This window comes from Ctenopharyngodon idella, chromosome 20 (genome assembly GCF_019924925.1).
Source record: "Ctenopharyngodon idella isolate HZGC_01 chromosome 20, HZGC01, whole genome shotgun sequence".
NCBI lineage: Eukaryota > Metazoa > Chordata > Actinopteri > Cypriniformes > Xenocyprididae > Ctenopharyngodon > Ctenopharyngodon idella.
Genome location: NC_067239.1, coordinates 26,606,394 through 26,631,564, shown reverse-complemented (window position 1 = coordinate 26,631,564; position 25,171 = coordinate 26,606,394). Strand labels below are relative to the sequence as shown.

General features: G+C 35.7%; 1 protein-coding gene across 3 annotated transcripts in view; it reads right to left on the bottom strand.

Moving 5' to 3' along the window:
- The window catches only part of fam184ab (family with sequence similarity 184 member Ab), a 131,299-nt gene extending 106,390 nt beyond the window's left edge, over positions 1–24,909 (bottom strand). For 2 of the 3 annotated variants that reach the window (XM_051875506.1, XM_051875505.1), the window contains exon 1: positions 24,239–24,907. In XM_051875506.1, the coding sequence (XP_051731466.1) occupies positions 24,239–24,418 (180 nt within the window). In that variant the 5' untranslated portion in view covers positions 24,419–24,907. Of the gene's footprint in view, positions 1–24,238 lie in introns of all 3 variants that reach the window. The other variant, XM_051875504.1, reaches the window with a different exon arrangement.
- Between the last annotated feature and the right edge of the window lie 262 nt (positions 24,910–25,171).

Sequence of the window (25,171 nt, the reverse complement as noted above, 5' to 3'; positions counted from 1 at the left end):
GTGCGAGGCGCTGCAAAAGACACGAGACACGAGCCTAACAGTCATGCACGTCCATCTAGTGTGTGTTAACATAGAAAAACAATGAAAAAGTAGCGCATTGGAATAGAAAAACGTGTTCCTAAGAGTGGTACTGGTGGGTTTCCACGGGAAATTCAAGCATGCTGCCGTTCATCTTTATGTCATTACGTCACGTCTGTTTTCAAAAAAAGAACGAGTCCCAGCTAGTAGGCTATGTCATGTGAGGATGCTGCAGGTGGCGGATCATTTATAGCCTTTTCTCACAGCAGCTGGAATAATTAAATGTATCATTTTGATGGCGGACTGTAATCCGGAAAGGTCCAAATGACAATCATCAGTGACAACTGGAGATAATTTCACAAAAAACTGCAATTGCAGGTTTCAAACAGAGATGGCGACAAAGAGGCAAAACTTACGAACTGCAGCTTTAAAGAAATTAATACATTTTTTTAAAGTAAAAGACTTTTAAATTGTAACAATGAAAAAATAAAATGTTTACATTGTATCAAATAAATGCTGTTCTTTTATTCATCAGCGAATAGTGAAAAAACGTATTACAGTTTTCACATATTAGGCAGTACAGCTATTTTCAACATTGATAATAAGAAATGTCTCAAGCAGCAAATCAGCATATTAGAATGATTCCTAAAGGATCATGTGACACTGAAGACTGGAGTAATGATGCTGAAAATTCAGCTTTGCATTAATTACATTTGAAAATATATTAAATTACAAAACAGTTACTTTTAATTGTAATAATATTTCACAATATTTCTGTTTTACTGTATTTTTGATCAAATAAATCCAGCCTTCGTGAGAATAAGATATTTCTTTAAGAAAAGAAAAGAAAAGAAAAAACAAACAAACTTATGAATGGTAGAGAAGAGTGTTTGTTCAGGGGAAAACTTATTCACAGGGATGTTTTGTCAAATAAAATGCTCTTAGAATAAAATAAAATTCTCTAGAAGAAGAAGGTGCCACCTGAAACTGACTTGTACAAGTATCACATCATAGTTTTGTCAGGCTGTGAAGTCAACTAAAAGCGATTTCTATGAAGAAGGCAAGCAAATAGTTTGAGTTTCTAATAACGTCTTGTCATTAGTGAAAAAACAAGGGGAATAGATATTTCTGATGCACTTACTCAAAGCTCAGTGCCCAATTAAGTATATTTTGCCTGAGATCCTGTCAACTAGACAATCCCCTGTGAAGGACTCATCGACATGACAGCCGTCAGCACACATCCTCAGCAAAGAACAAAAGAACCAGACAAGTCCTCTGCAAAGACCTATGACCACTTTCGTTTCCATACTGGCATGATGAATCTGATCTTCAAGCAAAAGGAACTGGATGAAATATTTGAATGCTACCGATCCACAATCTGATTTCTGACTTGTGATATGCAGCCTGAGTCATAATCACACCAACATTCATTCGTTGGCCAGAGTAGAAAAAAGTTTTTTTTCCTCCATTCTGTCACCTGATGGAGTTTGGGTTCCTTGCCACTGTTGCCTCTGGCTTGCTTAGTTGGAGACACTTAATATTCTACAATATTTTTGACTATTTGACTGCACTGACAGTATTGTATGAGAACTGATGACACCACTGTTTTCTGTAGAACTACTTTATACACTGTAAACCCTAACGCACAAAATTATTAATTAGTTTGAGTAGTACAAACTTAAATTAAACAAATTAATTCAGTCAAATGAACTTTTATGAGTATTTAGCGCTTTCTATTTCTTTCAAGTTCACAGAACTGATATATTTTAAGTAAACTGAAATGTTTCATTGTTTTGAGTTTTATCAACTTATTTCTTTTAATTTAGACGAACTTAAGTTTAACTGAAACTGGGCTGGGATTTCTATTTTCCAGCATGCTTTGTTCATAGCACTTGAAAGGGAGAGTAAATGCTAAAATTAAGCGTTATATAATGTTTTTTTGTGCAAGATTAATGTTAAGTGGGAGATTTAATAGTGATTAATGTTTTGTTATGCTAATTTAGAAGGGTTTCTGTTAATGTGGGTTTTTGGAGAGTTACCATCATGGTGACAAGCGGGGCATGCGGCTTTGTTTGAGAGCAAGTATGTTAAATGCTTTATATTGCTGTACTCATTCACCAAGTGCTATTATTAACATATTAGCATGATAATTTTAAGTTAAATGTATGAGTGTACTCAAACATTTCAAGTTAAGAACAATTAAAATGTATGAGTAGTACAAAATAAAAATCTGCCAGTTCTGCTTACTTAAACTTTGAATTTCTTAACTTAAATTGAGGCAACTGACTGCCTCAATTTTTCTGAGTTTTGTCAACTTATTCGGGTCTACATTGTAGACGAAATAAACTAACTTAATAATTGATGATCAACGGAACTGAATCAACACTGAACTGACTTCAGCTGAACAATGACACTATTTTCTTTTAGATCTGCTGTACAGCTGAAATGAACTTATTGCATCATTGAATCATTTTCCTTTTATCATTGTAAAGCTGCTTTGAAACAATCTGTGCTATATAATTAAATAAGGTGACTTGTCAGGGAAGAGAACAGAGCTGAGTGTAAAAGCTCTGTGAACTCTGTAACCCATTTTAATTCTACTTACAAAAAGCAGAAAAAAAACACACAACTTAGCAATGATAAAGCAACTAAATGTGATGTTACTGACTACATTTTTCAGTAGCTAGTTTGTGCAGTAACAGCTCATTTTGAACAGATAATGGCGTAGTGTCACATTTACAGCAGACAAAAATAAGGCAATAATCAAACACACTCTCACACAGTGAACATAAATGTGTAGAGATTCATTTTAGTGAACAATTAATTTAAATGAACCAGTTCAAACGATTCACCCAATCAGTAAAAATAATTGTTGTGTCCCAAATTATGCACTATACACTATTATACACTGTCCTTATGAACTACTGTATGTTCTCAACCATGTACTGTATGAATTTTATAAGGTTATTTTGTCATTCATAACAGTCTGTTAGCCCCTCCCCCTCCGCTATGTAATTAACGACAGTTGAGTGCAGGAAATGTCCAACATTCCACACACTTTGTTTTTTCACAAGTACGCAAATTGGGACACACCTAATGTCTTGTTGTCTAATAAAGCATAAGTAAAGCACATTTAACCACATTCTTAGCTATAATGAAAAAAATACAGAGTAAACTTGCTGGAGAGGTTCACGTCACATTCAGTATTTGTGTTATATTTAGCCAAGCCCAGGGTGGACTAATTGTACAGAACACCATGTAAAATGAGGAGATATGCGCACTTTGTTTCCTTTCAGATTGGCAGTGCTAACTTGAAAATAAAAAGAGTTTCCGTGGCAACTAGACACAGCTGCTTCTGCGATAGAAAATGTTGTGTACAAACAGAGCCACTAGTCTTGCTCCCCCACTGTAATTTACCTCACTTGCTTTTTTCCCCCACACATATAAAGCTTTGATTACGGTAATATAATTTTGAAGCCGATAATTACACATTTGCTAAAATCTGCTGATTGGACGCATATTAGCCATAATGCATCTCTTACTTAATGCAATAATTAAATGTATCCCTGAGAGCTCTCCTGCAGAACATAAGACGTGGGAACTTATCATAGTTACACAGCAATGATCGTTGTGGGAAATATAACTTCTCACATGTTTAAGAATTGACCTTGTAAATCTTTATTTGGGCTGTGCAATATTTTACTAAATCAAAACATATAGCAAGACAAACTTTATAATTCACTGTCACATTCAAGCATGGCCTATATTTTATAACCCACAGATGCAACCGTTTAATTTATAACTACCTATGAGAGAGAGAGTGAGAGATGACAGATCTGTGTGAATAAATATGCATAAAAAATTTAGTTTTGCTGCTGTTCAGTTTGGTTAATTAAAATGAGCTTATACAAAACCATTCCTAACCAATCAATGGAATTAATTGAAATATGTATAATTTGATTTTTTTTTTTTTTTTTTTTTTTTTTGATAAGCAGAGGTAGATTCAAACTTACATAGACAGCTTGGAAATTGATGTAAGCACTAATTTAATAATCTAACATCATCTGTAGTTCATTTAAGTTAGTACTCTACTAAATTACTATATGGTAATTTTCCTTCTTTATGTCCACTTTTCTGGCATACCACAAGAAATATCAATAGCTAATGTTTGGAAAAAAGCCAAAAATTGTGGGAAAAAAAATATTAAAAATGTGTAATGGTATTATATAAAGTAATAAGATGCATGATAGTTTTATTACTGTATTTAAGGAGAGTACTTCAGAGAGGCTGGCCTAAAATATTGTCTTAATTAAAAAATGTTAAAGTTAATTTATCGTTTTTATTTTGTGTGTGTGTGTGTGTGTGTGTGTGGATCACTGAATTAACATTCTTGTCACAAATCAAACATAAAAACTAGAAAACAGCATAAAAACTTATACTTAGGCCCACCCGTAGATCCGCCCCTGTTCAGGATGTCAATCAATATGGAGAGCATGCAGGAATTTCAATCCACAAATCAATTTACTTGTCAATCAATTTACTTGTACATTGTTTGACAAAAAAGTTTAATTTCATGATTAAAATATGTAATAAATGGTATGCGTTCATTTGATTGCCGGAAAAATTTAAATACGGAACAGAATTTCATAAAAATACTTTTTTTTAATTAATAAATGTTGTTGTTTTTAAGAATTCAATTAATTAGACATGCTTTTTGATTATTAAAATGTAATTAAACCATTAAAATGGAATCCAGAAAAGTTAAAACAGAAAACAGAATTTGGTAAAAATAAAACAGAATTTGAGGGGAAAGAATAAAATGTATATCATAGGGCCCTAAAAAATGTAATTTTTTGTTAAACTTTTAATAAATTGTTGGAAAATTGGATAAGTTTCATTATTTCAATTAATTAGACATACTTTTTGATTACTAAAATTTAATTTAACCATTAAAATGAAGTCCAAAAAAAACAAAACTGAAAAAAACTGACTCAAAAACTGAGGGATGATTCAAAATTATTAGCATTTATACAGGTAATTATTACATACAGCTCAACTGGTTTTGAACCCAAAACAAGCTTTAAAATCCATCAGAACACACAGTTTTCTAATTACCTGGTGCAATATGGTCACATCGCTCCATCTGTTGCACTATCCGAGGTGTAAACATCATTATCTGATGTGATATGACACTTTCATTTCTGTCTGGCAGGTTTGTGATGTCACTCATTCATCACAAAGCAATACGACTGGCTGATGCTCAGGGGTTGCGTCCGCAACACATCATACACGCAGTATTCTGGTCTCAATGAGAGGATGTGATGGATGGGCCCTTTCATCACTCGTCTCTGGCCGACAGCTTGTGAAATTGTGCGCAAGACAAGATCCTGCTCCAGGCACGAGGGGCAGCTGTTCGGATAGTATTAATCAGCACTATATAATCTAGTACGAATAATCACTGAAGGATAGAGGGATGAGTAGAGATGGTGGAGAGGATTTCATCGCAAGGATTCACATAAATCCAACAATCATATGGCAACAAAGACATATCAAACAGAGCGCAGGCAAACAAGTAATATACAGCCTTCAAAGAGAATGAACAGGAGGAAATCAAATCATCTCTTGAGATTTATGTAGGCCACAGCGGAGTGTTCTCAATATTTCCTCACCTCTACACCCTTCATCAGACAGAAGCATTATTCAGCATCTCAAAGTGAATCCTCCATCAAATGCCAAAACCTTTATCCAGTGAATCCTGTTTCTAACTTTAGTTCCTAATTCAGCACAAAGCGAGAAGGATCCTGCAGGCAGACGATGACAACTAGCAAGAAGTGCCCAGACATAATTCAGAAAGAAGTAGAGTAGTCTGGGCTGGTGACTTTTACAAGCTATCATACAAGGTTCCACCATTGTGGCTCTAAGCAAAACTATCCAGCCCATTTAACATGATTATTCTATGTAGGAAATGTTCCTGGAATGTTCAATATTCTTGTTGGTCTTGGAACAAGATTTCTATCAACCAATTAGATTTTAGAGTTAGGATTTGGCTAAACAAGATTCTTAGGTTCAAGGACTGACTGACTGACTGACTGACTAACTAACCAACCATCTACCTAACTAACCAACTCTTTGACAGAATCTGTTGTTGCACGTCCAAAATATTATTTATATAATATTAACTAACTAAAGGGTTAGTCCACCCAAAAATGAAAATTCAGTCATTAATTACTCACCCTCATGTCGTTCCACACTCGCAAGACCTTCGTTCATCTTCATAACGCAAATTAAGATATTTTTGATAAAATCCGATGGCTCAGTGAGGCCTGCATTGCCAGCAAGATCATTTCCTTTTTCAATGCCCAGAAAGCTACTAAAATCATATTTAAAACAGTTCATGTGACTACAGTGGTTCAACCTGAATATTATAAAGCGACAAGAATACTTTTCGTGCGCCAAAAAAACAAAATAATGACTTTTTTCAACAATATCTAGTGATGGGCGATTTCAAAACACTGCTTCATGAAGCTTCAAAGCTTTACGAATCTTGTTTCGAATCAGTGGTTCAGAGCGCCAAAATCACCTGATTTTAGTAAATGAGGCTTCGTTACGTTATAAGAGTTTTGAAATTTCAATAGTCCGCGTGACTTTGGCAGTTTGATACACGATCCGAATCACTGATTCGAAACAAAAGATTCGTAAAGCTTTGAAGCTTCATGAAGCTGTTTTTTGAAATTGCCCATCACTAGATATTGTTAAATAAAGCTATGTTTTTTTTTTTTGCTATGTTGCTATGTTTTTTTTTTTTTTTTTTTGTGCACAAAAACTATTCTCATCGCTTTATAATATTAAGGTTGAACCACTGTAGTCACATGAACTGTTTTAAATATGTTTTTAGTAGCTTTCTGGGCATTGAACAAAGAAATGATCTTGCTGGCAATGCATGCCTCACTGAGCCATCGGATTTTATCAAAAATATCTTAATTTGCGTTATGAAGATGAACGAAGGTCTTGCGAGTGTGGAATGACAAGAGGGTGAGTAATAAATGACAAAATTTTCATTTTTGGGTGAACTAACCCTTAACTAACCAACCAACTAACCAACCAACCGTCTGTCTATCTTACTAACCTTCAAAATTTGTTATTTGAATTTCTGTTATTTTTCATTTCATTCCTCGTTTTGATAAGTTTAGTAGAAAAAGGCAAAGCCTATCACTATATTTCATGGGAGTCTGTAATTATTTATCAGTGTTTTGTCGTCAAAGTGCAGCACATCATTTGGGTGTTCAAAAAGTCTTTCCACCATCACACATCGCTGTTCTTCATCTTGTATCATTAATAAATGTAATATCATTCTCAAACAAGGCTATTGTTACGTGATTTTTAGAGTTGGCTTTCAAATAATTTTGAAGTTAGGACACCAATGGAGTTGTCCTAAAGTTTTTTGTCGATTTAGGATGCTTCTGTAATACCCTTTTCCTAAGATAAGATAATGCACTTAAGAAATGTCATTCTGTAATAGCTTTTGTCCTAAATGAGGTTCTAACTGAAATTGCCATGGTTACCAAACAGAAAAGATAGCATTCTGAAGTTAATCTTTCCTCTGATTAGCAAAATCACAATGACCAAGCAAAACTGTCCAACCGTTTAACATGATTTAGCTAAGTAGGACACATTCCTGGATCAGCATCATTGTTCATCCCTGCACAGCATTCTGACTTGGCTAAATTACATGAAACTTATATTATGTCAAACTTAATCACACATTGCTGCACTGTCTCTGTAAAAATGCTATATTTTACTTTATATAAAAAATGCTAAATGACTGGATTTTCATTGGGAAAGCATTTTTTTTCATGAGTGCAGAATACTGCTCTTCTCAACACTGGTACAAGATTTCAAAAAAAAAAAAAAAAAAAAAATCACCATGCAGGATTAAAGCTGACCTAGCTCAGGACTATTGGAATAGGTCAAAATGAGCACAATGCAGGACACCCGGCCTGTGGAAAGAGGCGAGGCTGACTGCAGGTCGTTTATAAACCATGTTCTGTCTTGGAACATTAGATGGTAATGACAGCACAGCAGCACCCATGCGTATACATTCTTCCAGCTCCAACAGGACAAAGAAGTAGTGTCTAAGAATGTACCAGCCATACATGATCATTTGCGTTGTGCTACTCCCTCTTTTTCAATGAAATGTATCTGAACTACAGCAAAACAGTCAGAAATCTGGTCGACTAGTCTTCAAGTGTGCACTGCAAAAAATGACTCTGTCTTCTTTAATTGTTTTCTTGTAAAAAAGTAAAACAAGATAAATTTACTTAAGATATTAAGACTGATTTTCATATAGTAGATTGTATCTTAAGTGTATCTTGACTTGAATTCACTTCTTTTTAACTTGTTCATATTTGAAATAAGTGTAATAAGACAAAACTAGTATTAAAGATACATTCACTGAAAACAAGTTTTTATATCTACTCTAAATAAAAGTAAATTTAGCTTGTTTCAAAAATATTTTAGAAATTTTAACCGTAAAATAAGACAATATACTTGTTGCACTAGGAAAGAGGGAATACACCAAACTTTTCCCTCCAGGGTCTCATCCCAGACTGTCCTCCAAAAAAAATGACCATATAGGTTGTTTTTCAAGCACCTTATTACAACCTGTATTTACGTTTTAAAGTCATGCGCCCTCTAGCTGGCGTAAAAATAATGACAGTGTCGTGTTATGTCTGTCATCATGAAATGACGTATGACTGTCGTTACCAATCAAAATGTGTGCTCATTTAAACACAATGTGTGGACTTTTTACACTATTTGTCCTATTTCCATTTAGAAAAACTCATTTTTTTTATTAACGACTACACCCACCCCAACCCTAAACCTACCCTTAGTGATTTATAGTACACTTTATGAGCACGTGTTCCCTGGGATCGAACCCATGATCGCATGATCACATGATTGCATATATATTGCAATGCTCTGCCAATTGAGCTACGCGAAACCCGAAATATGACACAGATAAAAGGGAACAATGCCTTAAAATGAAAGTGTCCTGTTGTCGATAGGGGCGCAACTTTTGTAAATGCTCCTCTGGGTCGTATTTCATGAATTAAAATGAAAGTGAACTGTTGTCGATAGGGGCGCAACTTTTGTAAACGCTCCTATGGGTCATATTTTAGGGAAGTGACAAATGACCTATATAGGCGTACTGGCTGGAGAACATGTTGTCTCATCCGTATGTCTCTATTAATTTTTCCTGTTTTGTTTAAATCAGTAAAAAACAACCCCAAGCCATTCCTCCATGATATGTGTTGACATGTTGTCAAGATTAAACCATCCCGTTGGTATGCGTGTAAGGACAGTAACTACGGTCGGGGAGTTGAATGATATTGTAAGTGGTATGCACTTCTGCATACCAACACAACAGAACAGCAGAAGCAACAGGCTTCTGTCTTTTTAGTGTGCGTTTGGTTTAAAGGGCACAATGGGATGACAGCCAACTAGTCAATTAGCAGGTCAACACATCTTTTTAGACTTTTATGTTTATTTTTTAGATTGATATTTTGCTTTAAATAGTGTGCTAACAGCTATTTAAAACATTCAGATAAAGGTCATTGGCCGCTGCTCATGTCTTGCTGTTTCCTGAGCAAGCATTGCCTTTTTATGACAATAAAAGTAAACTTAAGTAAAAAGTCAAAAATGTTTCCAGCTGTTGGAACAGAAGAACGCTTTTTAAACAAAGGAATTCTTAAATTACCTCAGTTAGGACTGATCAATAATAAATAACAGAATAAAAATAAATGAATTAAAATGATATTAAGTCATATATAGAGATCAGTGGTAATTTTGCACATACTGTTCAAAAGTTTGGGGTTGGTAATATTTTTGAATATTAATTTATTTTAAGTAATAGTTTTTGAAAGAAGTTTCTTATGCTCACCAAGGCCACATTTTTTGATTAAAAATACAGTAAAAACAGTAATGTTGTGAAATATTATTACAATTTAAAATAACTTTTTTTCCATTTGAATATATTTTAAAACGTAATTTATTCCTGTGATGCAAAGCTGAATTTTCAGCATCATTACTGCAGTCTTCAGTGTCACATGATCCTTCAGAAATCATTCTAATATGCTAATTTGGTGCTCAAGAAACATTTCTGATTATTATCAATGTTGAAAACAGTTGTGCTGCATAATATTTTGTGGAAACTGGGATACTTTTTTTTTTTTTTTTTTCTTCAAGATTCTTTGATGAATAGAACATTTGAAATAACTGCATTTATTTGCATTAGGAATCTTATAAAACATTATAAATGTCTTTACTGTCACTTTTGATCAATTTAAAGAATCCTTGCTGAATAAAAGTATTCATTTCTTTTCTTTAAAATCTTTTTCATACTGACACGAAACTTTTGAATGGTGTATCTAGTTTGAACCAACAACCCTTTTGATTACCAGCTTTGATAACCACACAACCCTTTCCAGAATCACTTCTCAAATAGAGAATCACCTCCACACAGGTGATACAAAACAAATTACCTTGCTTTCCACTGCAATGTCACTGGATACAAAATCTTGTGCAGACCTTTCCCAGAAATAAAACAACCATTCGCCAACAGCTGAATTGTGTGTCACCAGCAAATGGAATTCTGGGCACCTCAGACATGGGGTGATGCTCCTCTATTGTGGCTAGCTGGATGCTGAGAAGAGAGGTGAAAATTCATTAAAGAAATAAAGAGTTGATAATAGCATGACTCGACACCCCGAGGGACGCGCACAAACACACCCGTATGAGAGTGGAGACGGATCACAGCGGCATTGAGAATTGCCCACAGAGGCACTTTTCTTTAACCTCATATTCACTTGTGGAAGCAATGGATCTTCATTTAAGCAGAGCCTACAATAGCAATGAAACATTCACCTGCTGCTCCTCTCTGGTCAGTCTCATTACACTCTGCCTCAAAACACCTGAGGAAAGCAAAAATAATCTTTAACGATCCAATGATAAGATGCAATTTATATATAAAAAAGGGACTTAGTCTTGCAGAAAGTATAACAGTATCTTCGGCAGGCCATTACACCATGGACTTCTGCTTATAAAATGACATCAGCTAAATGTGAATGGTCATAAGCAATATATGCTTTCTGGAGTTCCAGAACATGGTAATTATTATGGCAATGCCCTTGTTCATTATGTGCTGAAACTTCCCTGGCATAAAAATGTTTTATGAATAGACTGAAGCCATTAACTTGGGATTAAATCAACAAAGGCATTTTTTTTTTTAATATAAAAAATATAAAATATGCAGACTAATCAACTGTCTCCTCAAATTAATGGGGTCTCCTGTAGTGTGGAACTGCTGGACGCCTCTTCCAATCACATATTAGGGGCTAATCACCTCATTAGCATTCCTAACTATGTCTCATGTAACTCCAGCAGGCTTCTTCTAAAGAGTTTTTCACTATTTTTCAGCTTGGAACATTATCAAACAAAATGAGTTCAAGACATAGGTCAGTCAAACAAGGTAAGGTCTTTGAGAACTCCAAGGCACTGGAGGTGTGCACACAAATGGCAAGTACACTCATAAGATGCATCTAACTGCAGTGAGAAAGGTTTACCTCAGTAACATCTTTGGTTGGGAATAGACAACTTCTCATTCAGAACCGGTTACATTTTTTAGAAACACCTGAACCCATTTACCGTCAGTTATTCAAATTTTTTCACTAATGCTGACAGATTGCTGCGCAAACACAGGCTGCGTCCAAAAGCTTAGGCAACCGACAGCATTTGTGCATGAAGGTAACTCATGAAACTGATTTCTGACAGACTTCTGAGGCAGCATAACGGTTTATTGATATACAACAAAACAGTGTGATCTTTGGTGATAACTAAGTGAATATTTAATAACTACAATAGTAATTTCTCGCTAGAAATTACATCAAAAGTGGAAAATGTTGGTCAAAAACATTTACACACACCAGACACCATCTTTATTTTTTAGCTCAACTGTCACAAAATGGAACGAAGTGAAGGATACATCTATGCTGCCTTTAAAAATCGATCAGATGAAGGTATCTCAGGAGACAGGAAGTGAAGCTAACATTGCATTCGGACATGCCTTGATGCCTTCATACCTTCATACCTAAATTAGGTCAGCCAGAACCGGGAAAACTTCCCATAACACCTGATGTACTTGCTACATCATAAGAAGAACGGAGTCTACGCTAATATTAGTCTCCCTCTGTTTATCCAGAGGTTTACCGTAGTCTGCCAGATCCAGGCCATATCCAGATGAGATGAAGGACCTGCACCTAGACACGACGACAACGCAGCTCTGAAGTGTCAACTAAACTATCCCCTGTGAAGGCCCTTCCCTTTCCTTTGCCTATGTATAAATAAAACGTTATCAAAATGATTTCGCATGGATCCGCAGAAACAACTAGTAATTCTGTATTATGCAGGCCAGACAAGTAATTTGCCAATGTAACTTTTTTTAAAAAGACTAAGCGTCTGCGCACATACACATTCAAACGCGCAAACCTATAGACTAAACAAATGAACGGCAATAACACATTAAAAGTCTTCTGTTTTCAGTTAAAAAGGTGTCATTTAAGTGGCCCCTGAATTAATAATTAATGATTTTTACACTGGAAGTGATTCAATCAAAAACCTACTTTAGCTCGATAATAACTTTTTCCTAGAGCTGCTGTAAAGCCAAAATAATCTAATAATAATAAAATTTGTAAAAAGCGCTATACAAATGAAGATGACTTGACTTGACCTTGGAATGCATACTCCGAAGGCAGCATTTTTAAGCTTTACAACGCAGCCTCATTCTGACTCATGTTTTCTTCACAACGATTTACATGTGACTCCGATTGACATCTGAATTACTCATATTAGCCGGTTCATTTTAGTAAATCAAAACTGCACAGCACAACAAGTGGAGTCCAATTACTGAACAAATGATTCCTGGATGTATGATTCTTTTGAGTTGGTTATTTTTTAGTAAATTAAAATCATACAGAAGTTTAGTCCAATTGCTGAGCGATTGTGCCTTATGAGCCGGTTCATTTTATTGAATCAAAACAGTGTGACCAGAGCAATCAGATTCTCAAACCAATGACTCTTATTAGTCGGTTCTTTTTAGTCCTATTCCAAAAGTTTGACTTTGAGTCCTTTTTTGTAAATCAAAACATTATAATTCTATCAGTTTAATCCGATTCCCATGCAAATGAATCTTATAAGTCGGATTATTTTAGTAAATCAAACACATACCATTGTACGATACCTTAAATGACTCTTCAGAACAGCTTCTTTTATTGTACCAAACACATGAATAAAAAAAATAATGATGTGCAGGGATAAATCATTTATAATAAATACTGTAATAATCCATATAAATAAAATAATTGTCAATTTTGATTTCATGGTGACTTTAAGGCTTGCAAGATATAAAATGGTTGTTCATATAACAACATCTCTACATTATTATATTAAATAAAATGAAATGTCACCACATTTTTGTTTGTTTTTGGATTGCATTTATGCCATCTCTATGTGAAGATGTAAGTGCATTTCTTTCCAAATTTCTCTCACAACAGTACTAAAATAATCAGTAGTGGAACCATAAGGAAACAGAATCGTTAACAGGTAGCAGAACTGCAATAGTTAAATTCTTTGCAATTCCCTTGATGACAACACAATGCTATTTAACAGACTTCAACTTGGCATCTGGCTAAAAATAGCCTCAATTCATCAGAGCTCACTCAGAGCCTATCAGTAAATTGTGTGAGGGGGCTTCACTGGAGAAAGTGAATGAGCTTCTTATCATTGATTGCGCGTTTACCTTGAAGGCTTAGCCGATTCAGAAAAACGATAGCACTGGAACGTTGATTGCCTGCTAGAAGCTGATTCGAGTGAATGGGAAGAAGTCATCTCAGAGGCCAAATGAAATAATAGCGAGTGGGAGAGCTTTATCTACACAGAGCACAGCCAGAGTTTGAGAAGATTCTTTGCTTCAGTTCACACAGGTGTGACCTTTGCTCAGCTAGCCGCAGGAGAAAGTAAAGGGAGTCAAGGTCTAGATCAAACCTGCACTCAGCTGACCCACGGTATGCATGAACGCGTGCAACTGTGTGTCTTCTACAGTAGCAGTGCGGAGGTAGACTTAAAAACTTGCCCTAGGTCAAAACGGCTGAAACTCACATTCAGTAATGAGCTCAGGATATGAACTCTGCAGGAAACCGTGGGCTGCATCTCAATTTGCAACTTTCTACTATGCACAAAAAGCCAGTCATGGCTTAGTTCACCCAAAAATGAAGTTTCTGTCATTAAGTACTCACCCTCATGTCGTTCCAAACCCGTAAGACCTTTGTTCATCTTCAGAACACAAATTAAGATATTTTTGATGAAATACAAGGTTTTTTTTTATCCCCCATAAAAAGCAACGTAATTACCCTCATTCAAGGTCCAGAAAAGTAGTAAAAACATCCTCAAAATAGTCCTTAATGTTATGAGGCGACGAGAATACTTTTTGTGCGCAAAAACAAAACAAAAATAACAACTTTATTCAACAAATTTGTCTCTCCTCTGTCATTTTCCTACATTGTTAATGTTCAGCACTTCCAGGTTCTATGTCAGAACGACTCAGTATTGAGCTGGTGTTTTGACTTTTTTAAATGATGTCTTTGCTACTTTTCTGGACCTTGAATGATGGTAATTACGCTGCTTTCTATGGGGGATAAAAAAAAAAAAAACCTCTTGGATTTCATCAAAAATATCTTAATTTGTGTTCCGAAGATGAACGAAGGTCTTACGGGTTTGGAAAGACCATGAGGGTGAGTACTTAATGACATACATTTCATTTTTGGGTGAACTAACCCTTTAATGCAGGGTTTTTCAACCTTTTAGGGCACGTGCCCCCCTACGTTTATCTAATTTCACACACGCCTCTGCTTTAATGTATTAAAACAATACTGAAACATACTCAAGTCACTATTACATTAATACATTAATAAAATACATTATTACTTATCTTATGCAGGGTTCAGACTACACAATATCAGCCCGATTTTGGCATGATCCATTTGACATATGGTGTTGTGGTGATTCGTAAACTATAATAGTTGTAGGGATGCAAGCCCCAAACTGAACATGTATGTGGCTATTGATAAAAAGACAGCACAAGAGAGAGAAAGATGGAGGCGGTTAATGATCTGAAAGTGTGAGGTCTTGAAGTCAACAATTATTAACACCTTTCTGATATGAAAGGACAAGCCATATTGGGTCCCTCACATCCTATAACTGGGAAATTTCTACCACTGCCAACACTTGCTATTAGCACAGGGGAAGCAAAGTCTATGTTTAAAAATAAAGAGAGGAAATCTGTCAGACGGCTCAGATGAATGAAAAGTGAAGTCTTCAGTCCACTGGGCCTTGCTGATCAGTCGGGGGTCTGACTGAGGTGAGAGAACCCTCACAGAACTCAACAAAACTCCACACAACAACAGGCATTTTTTTTTTCTATGGTATAAAGAACTCAAAACAAATTCACTGCCAGAAGTGAAAAGATGAAAACATTCTTTTATCTCCAGTTTTCCCCGCCCTCCTCGACTGTTTTCGGTGACTGTTTATCCCAGTGAGGCTGATGACAGAAGGGGCTGGGCAGAGAAGACCACCACAGGGCTCCAACAGCACTGAGCTATAGGGAGCATAGTTTCCTCTCCTGTCAGCACTGACCTGCTACAGTAATGCATACACAGCGTCTTTATCCCCCAGACCTTTTCCAGCACAGAAATAAAACCCACAGAGTCTATTGCTCTGGCAGAAATACAGATTTTTTTTAAATATCATCTTGCTAATGCCTTTTTTATGTTGTACGAGTGGGACAATGTCACTTCTGAATGTGCTGAATATCTATTTTAATAAAGAGTATCTGTGTGTATATGTGCATGCATTGGTGCATTAATTTCACAAACAATGAATTAAACAACCAAACATGCAGAATGCAAATTATTTTATCTGCATATGGACAAATAAGTCAAATGATTGGCCACAAAAAAAAAAAAAAAAAATTGAAAAAATGAAAGCAATTGAGAACAAACATTTTCTTCCATTCAGTTTACATTCATGTTACTCTGATGTTTTGTCTTTGTGTGTATGACCATGAGCACTGTCTATATATGAGTATTGGCTATGTTTTATGAACAAAAATCTGATTCAACGTGTGTCTTTCTATTGTGCCACCTGGTGGTTATCAGTATTTTAAAGGTGCAGTAAGCGATTTCTGAGAAACGCTGTTGATATTTGAAATCACCAAAACAAACACGGCCCTACCCAAAAGGATCACACCCCTATCTTGATAGCTCCACCCCCAAAATTCATGAACATGCTATGCAACACAGGCACCTCCCCCCTAATGAGTGGATGCACCCCTTACTGGTGATTGGCTACAAGTGTGTTTTGGTGCTCGGTCCGATCCACTTTCAACAGCGTTTCTCAGAAATCGCTTACTGCACCTTAAGGTAAAAAGGCAGATTTTGGTAGTTAAAGTATCACTTATTGAAATATCTGGTTATAAGTTGTAAATTATACAGGCATCCTGTAATATTGGAAACATTGTCACTGTATTTTTACGTTGAATTTCTGGCAACTACAGCTTTTTACCGTTAATTTAATGAGATATATATACATTATATATATATATATATATATATATATATATATACATATATACATACATACATACATATACATATATATATACACATGCAACGTTTAACATTTCAGAGTCAGACTGCGCAAAAACACAAATTTCATGTCCTTTTGAAGTGGATCACAGCTGCCATTTATATGACCACATGAAAACGACCATGTACTTGCATGAAAACACAAATATTTTAATATTGATATGAGATTGCTAAATGATGCAGATGCAGGTTAAAAGATCCATGCTTTTAGTGGATCATATTTAACGATTATATCGCCAGACATGAATGGATGCGTGAGGGAGAGAATTGTCTTATCACACATGAGTGAACATAGCTTTAATGTTCTGTGTGTTCTGACCTGCGCTGTGACCACATGATGGGTCTGAGTTCTCATCAAAGAAGTGTGAAACACCCATTTCCAAACTGTACCTATGTATTTGTCTGTGTCTAATACTCACAAATCATCTCTAGTTATTCTGACGACACAACAGATGCTTTATATAATACTAAACTATCCAACTAAAGCACCTGTCTTAATAAAAACAGAGTATCTTTATCAATTTAAATATATTTTTCTGAATTTGCAGTGGGGGAATGTGTCAATTCTACATATAAAAATATGTGTAATTAATTCTGATGAATTGTGGCACTGAATAGCTAAATATTTTAATACAATGGCCACAAAATGAATATAATTAGTATATGAATAAAGTAATATAAATATAATTAAATGTATTTTAATAAATAATAATGTATTATATAATTATATTTAATATAAATATAATTCTAAACTGTAATTAGTTTAATCAGGCATTCAATTTATATGTACATTCACCTTGTGGGGACACCTTGTATTTTCCCCATGAGGAAAACAGCTTATAAATCATGTTTTTTTTTAAAAAAAATCAAAAATGCAGAAAGTTTTCTGTGATGGGTAGGTTTATGGGTTAGAATATACAGTTTGTACAATATAAAAATCATTGCGTCTATGGAATGTCCCCATAAAACCTGGAAACCATGGATGGATGGATGGATGGATTATATTGTCAAGTAGCCCTCAATCTGATTAGGCCTATGACATATTCACATTTTTACAAATATGACAGTTTTCAATGAATTTCATGCTTATCTTAATGAGGTAAGACCAGACTTTGTGGAAATCTAAAAAGTGTTCTGCAGTGAAGGTTAATATTTTCTGAATTATGGTTGGCTCATTTTATTTCATTTCCTCCTCTAAATGGATATAACAAGCCACTAGATTAGAAGACTGATATTCTACATCCAAAGGTTAAACTTTCAGGAAATGGGATTCTGAGCAAAGAAAAATGTATTTCTTTTTAGACAGAATAAGCAAATTGGTGTGTTAAATGGTCATTCTATGTACAGATTTCTCCTCAAACACAATAGATACAATAAATCAAGTTTAAAGAGCACATGGACTTATTTAGATGTGGATATAGTCTACATTTTTGTATAAATGGAGGTAGTAATTAAGTATGCTGTATGCTGACTAACTAATAAAAAAAAACATTCAAAAAGTCTCTGGTACTGTTTTTCTACCTTATAGTGACATAAGAAATTAACACAGTTATAAAGTTACAATTCCACAACAGGGCTGCTTAGTGTTTTATAAGCTACTGTAAGCATGCAGTGCCATTTCTCTGTGTTATCAGAGTAAGCAAGCTGTTCCCTTAAGGAAACATTGTTATAGTCCTCACATTCACTATTGCACCTAAGCCCCTGTGCCCTGGGCTTCCACCATCTGCCATGCGGCAGGCGGCCTGCGCAAGAATCATATTAACCCCTGGATTATGACACACGCACATCCTCCTCTCATGCCATGATTCAAACATAGAGGTTACAACTGACTTCACATGTCAGGCCACATAGAACTTAAGCACCTGCCGCTATATGACCCCCAACAATCAAATGCTAATGTTGTCAACTGAATGAACTAAAGTATGAGAGGAACATTATCTCTCAAGACAAGGTGAAATGCAACATTATAGGAAAGCAAAACAGAAACACTTGGTGAATTAAAAGAGAATGACCTATTTATGCACCCTTACGGCAACTCAGTCATACTTTAGACTACAACGTGGCCTTCAATCTTGCATAAGCTTCAATGTGAATATAATGTAATTATGTTACATAACATACAAGAATACGTCGCAGTAATGGTTTTGACGCAACATATATGCAGAGGATAAAGCCTAGCTTGTACTACTTTTGTCTCAACCGGCAAATCTGTTTTATGCATTTCTTAGATTTATTGAATTTCAGTGGCTGCATTATACTCCAATAATACAGAAAATTCTCCAAGAGTCTGCATAGCAGCTTGATTAAAAATCCTCACTTACGGCAACATTTTTCACAGCTAGTTTCATTAGAAAATGTTACTGGTTTTGACAGTTGTATTGCTACGGAATTATAACAGTAGATTGAGGAAAATTTCTTCCAAGTACTATTATAGCCATTTTTGATGGTGGCAATTAATCCTTATATTTTTATATGGCCCATCTGTATAAAAATGGGCATTAAAATCATATGCAGTTAAGTGAATATGTTTGCAAACCCCTTTTGTCTCCTTGCAGAATTTATAAAAATATACAAAATAAAGAATTACAGTTATTTTGTCTTGTGGAATCGCTTTATCGGGGCAGTACAAAATAACAACCAAAATGCAAATTTTAGGATACCTCCATTTTTAATGATAAACATCTTGAAAATTCACTCAAGTGTATACACTTGGGTCATCAAAATCTAAATTTTAAAGTATGACAAAAATGCCAACTTTTGTAAAAAGACCAGTGGGTAATTTACAGTCTCCTAAAGTGTAGAACAAAAAGATTGAACAGCCAGTAAGAAAGACAGTAAAGACTGACTTAAACTGCTTCAACAGCTGCAGTAAAGATGATAATTAGATATAAAAAGCTCTGAAGGCCAGCTACTGAACAAGCATTTGTGTGAGAAGAATCAAATGTTTTCGCACAAACGACCCGTGGGAGTTAATTGAATTGCAATGTGATGCTTCTGGAGTTTATTGATACCCATCAGGAGGCTGTGAGACCCAGACTGGGCCCATCTGGAGACTGGGAGGTGTGGATACCAAGTGGAGAGACAGAGGCAATAGAGGCAAGACAGGAATCAAACTGATTGAAATTTGAAATTGTAATTTTCAACATGAGCGCCACATGAGAAAGGGACTGACAAAGTACTAATGCACTAACAATACACTTAACTATGAAAGGCAAAAAATGTTCAAAACATAAAAATGAAAAAGTCTCTCTTAAAACTGTGCAGTCAGGATCTTGGGACCTCATTACAGCTCTGCTCAAACCAACTGCATAAAACTTCAGCAACACATCTGCTAAAATTACTAAAACGTTAACAAACTAAGATGAAAATGGAAAATATTCAAATAAAACCTAAATCGGAATATTATTAATAGTATCTCAATTATCCTAAAATAACATTGATTTGACTTTCTTTCCTACTCAGAACACAAAAGAAGTCAAGGACTCCAAACAACATTGGACCCTTTTGTCTTTGACTGTATGGGCAAAAAATATTTTGAAAGAAAATAAATACAGAAAGAAAGTCAGCTTTGGAATGGCATGAATGTGAGTAGATAAGAACAGGTTTTTCATTTTTGGGTGGACTATCCCTTTAAATTTATACTGCATTGTCATTTTCAGTTCTATGGAGCCCCTAAAGTGACATGGTGGTGGAAAAAATATGGGATGTGAGGAAAAAATAAATTTCAATGCTTTTGCGTTCCCCCGAGAAACTTTGCGTTCGCTCACAAAACCTTTGTGTTCCTTCGCAAATCTTTTTTGTTCCCTTGAGAAATTTTGCGTTCGAGGGCAAAGAACTCAAAAGTTTTGTGAGTGAACACAAAGTTTCTCGGGGAAATGCAAACATTTTTCCAGCAAACACAAAGTTTCTCCGGGAAACGCGAATCATTTTGCGAGTGAACGCAAAGTTTCTCAGGGCAATGCAAACATTTTGCGAGCGAACGCAAAGTTTCTTGGGGAAACAGATCATTTTGCGAGCGAACACAGAGTTTCTTGGAGGAACAAACATTTTGCGAGCGAACGCAAAGTTTCTCAGGGAAACGCAAATCATTTTGCAAGCGAACGCAAAGTTTCTTGGGAGACCACAAACATTTTGCGAGTGAACTCAAAAGTTTCTCAGGGAAATGCAAACATTTTGCAAGCGAACGCAAAGTTTCTCAGGGAAACGCAAACATTTTGCAAGCGAACGCAAAGTTTCTCAGGGAAACGCAAACATTTTGCGAGCGAACGCAAAGTTTCTTGGGGAAACAGATCATTTTGCGAGCGAACGCAGTTTCTTGGAGAGACAAACATTTTGCAAGTGAATGCAAAGTTTCTCAGGGAAACGCAAACATTTTGCGAGCGAACACAAAGCTTTTCAGGGAAACGCAAACATTTTGTGAGTGAACGCAAAGTTTCTTGGGGGAACGCAAACATTTTGCGAGTGAACGCAAAGTTTCCAGGGAAACACAAATCATTTTGCAAGCGAACGCAAAGTTTCTTGGGGGAACGCAAACATTTTGTGAGCGAACGCAAGTTTCTCAGGGAAACACAAATCATTTTGCAAGCGAACGCAAAGTTTTTTGGGGGAACGCAAACATTTTGTGAGTGAACGCAAGTTTCTCAGGAAGACGCAAATCATTTTGCGAGCGAACACAAAGTTTCTCGGGGAAATGCAAACATTTTGCAAGCAAATGCAAAGTTTCTTGGGAGAACGCAAAACATTTGCAAGAGAAGCATTAACATATAATTTCTTCCCAAATAACTTTTTTTTTTTTTTTTTAATTCCATTTAAATTGCAAATCAACAATGAGGTATAAATGTGCTAAATTTCCAGTACAAAGCACAAAGAATTGTAATGTGATAGAAATATCATAAATTACAAAATCCTCTGCACACTTTTTTGATGACACATCATTTCCTCGTGCTTCGCACGTCCTTTAAAAGCAATGACCCAGGTGTCCATGTTTAATGACAGTCTGACAGGTACATCAATACTCAGCCAAAGCATTGTAATCTCATTTATGAGGCGCAGCCCGAGCTCCCTAAGGACGAATGAACTTCACTGTGCATGCGTGAGAACAGCAATCATAAACCAACAGATCTGCTAGAGGCTGTGGCTGAGTTAAATCATTTTATAGATTATGGAATATGAATGGTTGCATACATTAAGATTCAATATGTATTTTGCTGCTCACTTTGTATTCCTGATCCAGTATCTTTACTAACGGTTAGGCAAAAAGCAGAGATCAAAGACTGCCAGAACCTTGCTTTTTACAAGTACATTACAAGACAATATAATCGACAACCTTTCACAGAATAAAGGCTTTGATTACATGAAAATATTATATTTCTTCAATCTTCCAAGCAATCACTTATAGCAAACCAGTCATTACACTAACAAATGATTCACGACAGATTTGCTAATGAATCATTCTGTCCATTCTGTGAATCAGTTTGGACATTCATTACAAATGAACAAACACAAAAGAGCAACTGGCTCATGATAAAAATAATGAACTTTACACTGAATAGCGGCTTTTGGGTATGTGAAGATATTTTATTTGATTTATCAAAAATTCTAGACTTCAAAGCAGACACTTACAGAGATCAAGTCATTATCAAGAAAAGATTCAAGTCAGATTCACTAATGAATCACACCATTATTTAAACCGCTTTGACCAATTCATTAAAATAAAATAAAAAAACTCAAAAGAACAACTGGCTCACAAATCGAGCATCACTCTGACTCTCAAGCATGTTTAACTCTACACATCATCAATATCCAGCTGATGAGATATTTTAGAGAAAAATGCATATTCACTATAGAAATTGCAATACCTTTTCCAGGGCTGCAAAACTTAACTCTGATATTTCCAGGTTGTCCATGACCGTGGGAACCCTGGCTGGCTCTAATACCTGAAAATTAATAGCTGACATAGGCTTGGGAAATATGTCCTTCCCATTTCCCAGTCAGGACTAAGAGGATCATACTAAACAGCAGGTGTTGATAATATTCACAGATTAAACCACAGATATAACATACAAATGCTAATGTAAATGAACGTATAAGGATGATCTGCCACCAACTCTATACCAAAAAAGCCAAACCCTAATATTAAAAGGCATGCTTACCGTATAGATTCTTACTACACCAGCAGAGAAAGTATGCTTAGGCTATAGATCTTTTAATTTACTTAATATTTCAACAGCGACCAATCTGAGGATGGAGGATGATCAGTGTTGTTAGAATTATTAGCACTGAATTATGTTATGATGGCATTAAGTGTACAAAAATCAACTTTAAGCAAGTTTTAACCCAAGAATGCATGTCCCAAAACCTCTACATGAATGCATAAAGGGGGTCAAAATGAGCCGTACTGGATTCAGCTTATTTAAAAAATTCAAGAATGCATATGCACAAAATATTTCAATCAGATTAATTTGTTCACTTTCCATGTATACAATAAAAATAATATTCAGCTATAACTAATGTGTGATTATGTCATAAATACAAACGTGCCTAGAAGGCTTTGCAGATTATGTGGATATGATCCTTACAGACAGGACCAGCACATCTCTCAGAAGACGGCTTTTGGGCAGATTTTGCTCTGCTTCCTTTTGAGGGAACGAGACCAATGAAATGGGAATTATCCGAAAAATAATAACAAAACAAAAACTCTGCACACTCTGGGACGAGTTTCTCTTTTCCAATCTCATTAGATGCATCCAGGGTTGCTTTATAAGCAGTATTTAAGGAGTAGTAAGTAGATGTAAGCAGTATTTATTTCACATGCTGCATACTTGTTGGATGCTTTTCCTGCACGGCCCTGCCCATTGTAACAATATATATTTGTCTTTAAAACAAATTTCTAAAAAAGCATTTAAGCATAAGGCTTAAAAAGATTTTTTGGATGATGTGAAATTGTCAGATGTTTCCAAACTTTTGACTATATACTTTTTTATATATATATCAAACCATTATGATCAAAAATATTTGAGTAAATAAATTGTTCCTTTTATAAACACTAGTAGTAATATAAAACTCCTTTATAACATAAAACATTAATTTGCCAGTCACAAACAACATTTTTGAGTAATCACTGTCGTTTCAAGGAATTAAATAAGATTATTGATATTAAATATTATTGACAAAATAATTTCTGAACCTGTAATAACTATAACTTAGAACTATGATGATTTTGGTGAGACTCTCATTCTCCAGTTTTGAGAAATACATGGAATATCTAGAAATTAAATGTGTTTCTTAATAAAATATTTCACCATATCTGGTCATTTTGAGGCCATTTATGCATTCTAGGGTTAATCCGGACTGAAGGCCAAGCCTGTTGTCATTTGGATGGGGGTCTCCGGCACTTTCAATGCGCATCGCTCAACCTGCAAACAACACACATGGCATTACGCATCCCCAAAACGCGCACAAATTACCTTGGTCAGCTGTGCTATCTTCTTGCTCATCTTCAGGTGGAGGTCCTGCGTGTATTCGAGGGTTAAACCGGACGGGAAGGACGTGCTGGTGGATGTTGAAGTGGAGGTGCTGTTATATTTCCCCGTCGAAGCGCTGCCAGCGGGGTTGTAGTAATGCTGCCAGCCCGCTCCAGTCGCCATCTTCACGATATTATATTACTATGGCTGTAATATAAAGACTGTAATGGCAAATGGTAAAGGCAGATGATCCTTCGATCCCGATAAAGCAAAAAAAATAGAGTGACAATGAAGGCGTTAATCCACAAGAGTCATTATTTCATCCGGATTAAAATCATCTGCTCCTATTGTAGTCTGTTAGAAATAAGCGAAAGCGTTGAGATGAGACACAGTTTAACCACACATTTCGTCGGTTTTCTTGCTTCTTGTGAATTGGCAGTAAATTTATAGGAGGAATACATCAAATGTTTTGGATTCCTGACAGGTGCGTCGCGTTTAAAAGGCAGACGGCGCGTCTGATACGAGTCCGATCGCCGCTCGTCTGTAGGATGCAAGAGCCGGTGCAGGTGCGATCCAGGTTCGAGGCATTTCTGTCGGATCCTGTGAGTGTGTCTGTGCGAGCGGTTGCTGCACTGAGTCTGTTACCATGGATCATCTCAACAGTTTACATTATGCCAGTGACGTCAGTTCCGTTGGTCACGGTTTTCTTTGATCTCCGCCTCCTGTCTCTCCTCCACTTTGCTCCTTCCTCTTTTAGATGTGATGTAATGCAAAAGTCGTTGGGAAAAAAAGTGATTTTGAAGATGTCCGGGTAGGTGGACAGGAGCTAAAAATAAAACCTTATTCTATTTTTGTTTCTGAAAATTCGTGTTTGAAAATAGGTTTGTTTTAGGCACATGTAAACTCTTGGTTTACTTAGGATAAATGTATGAAATT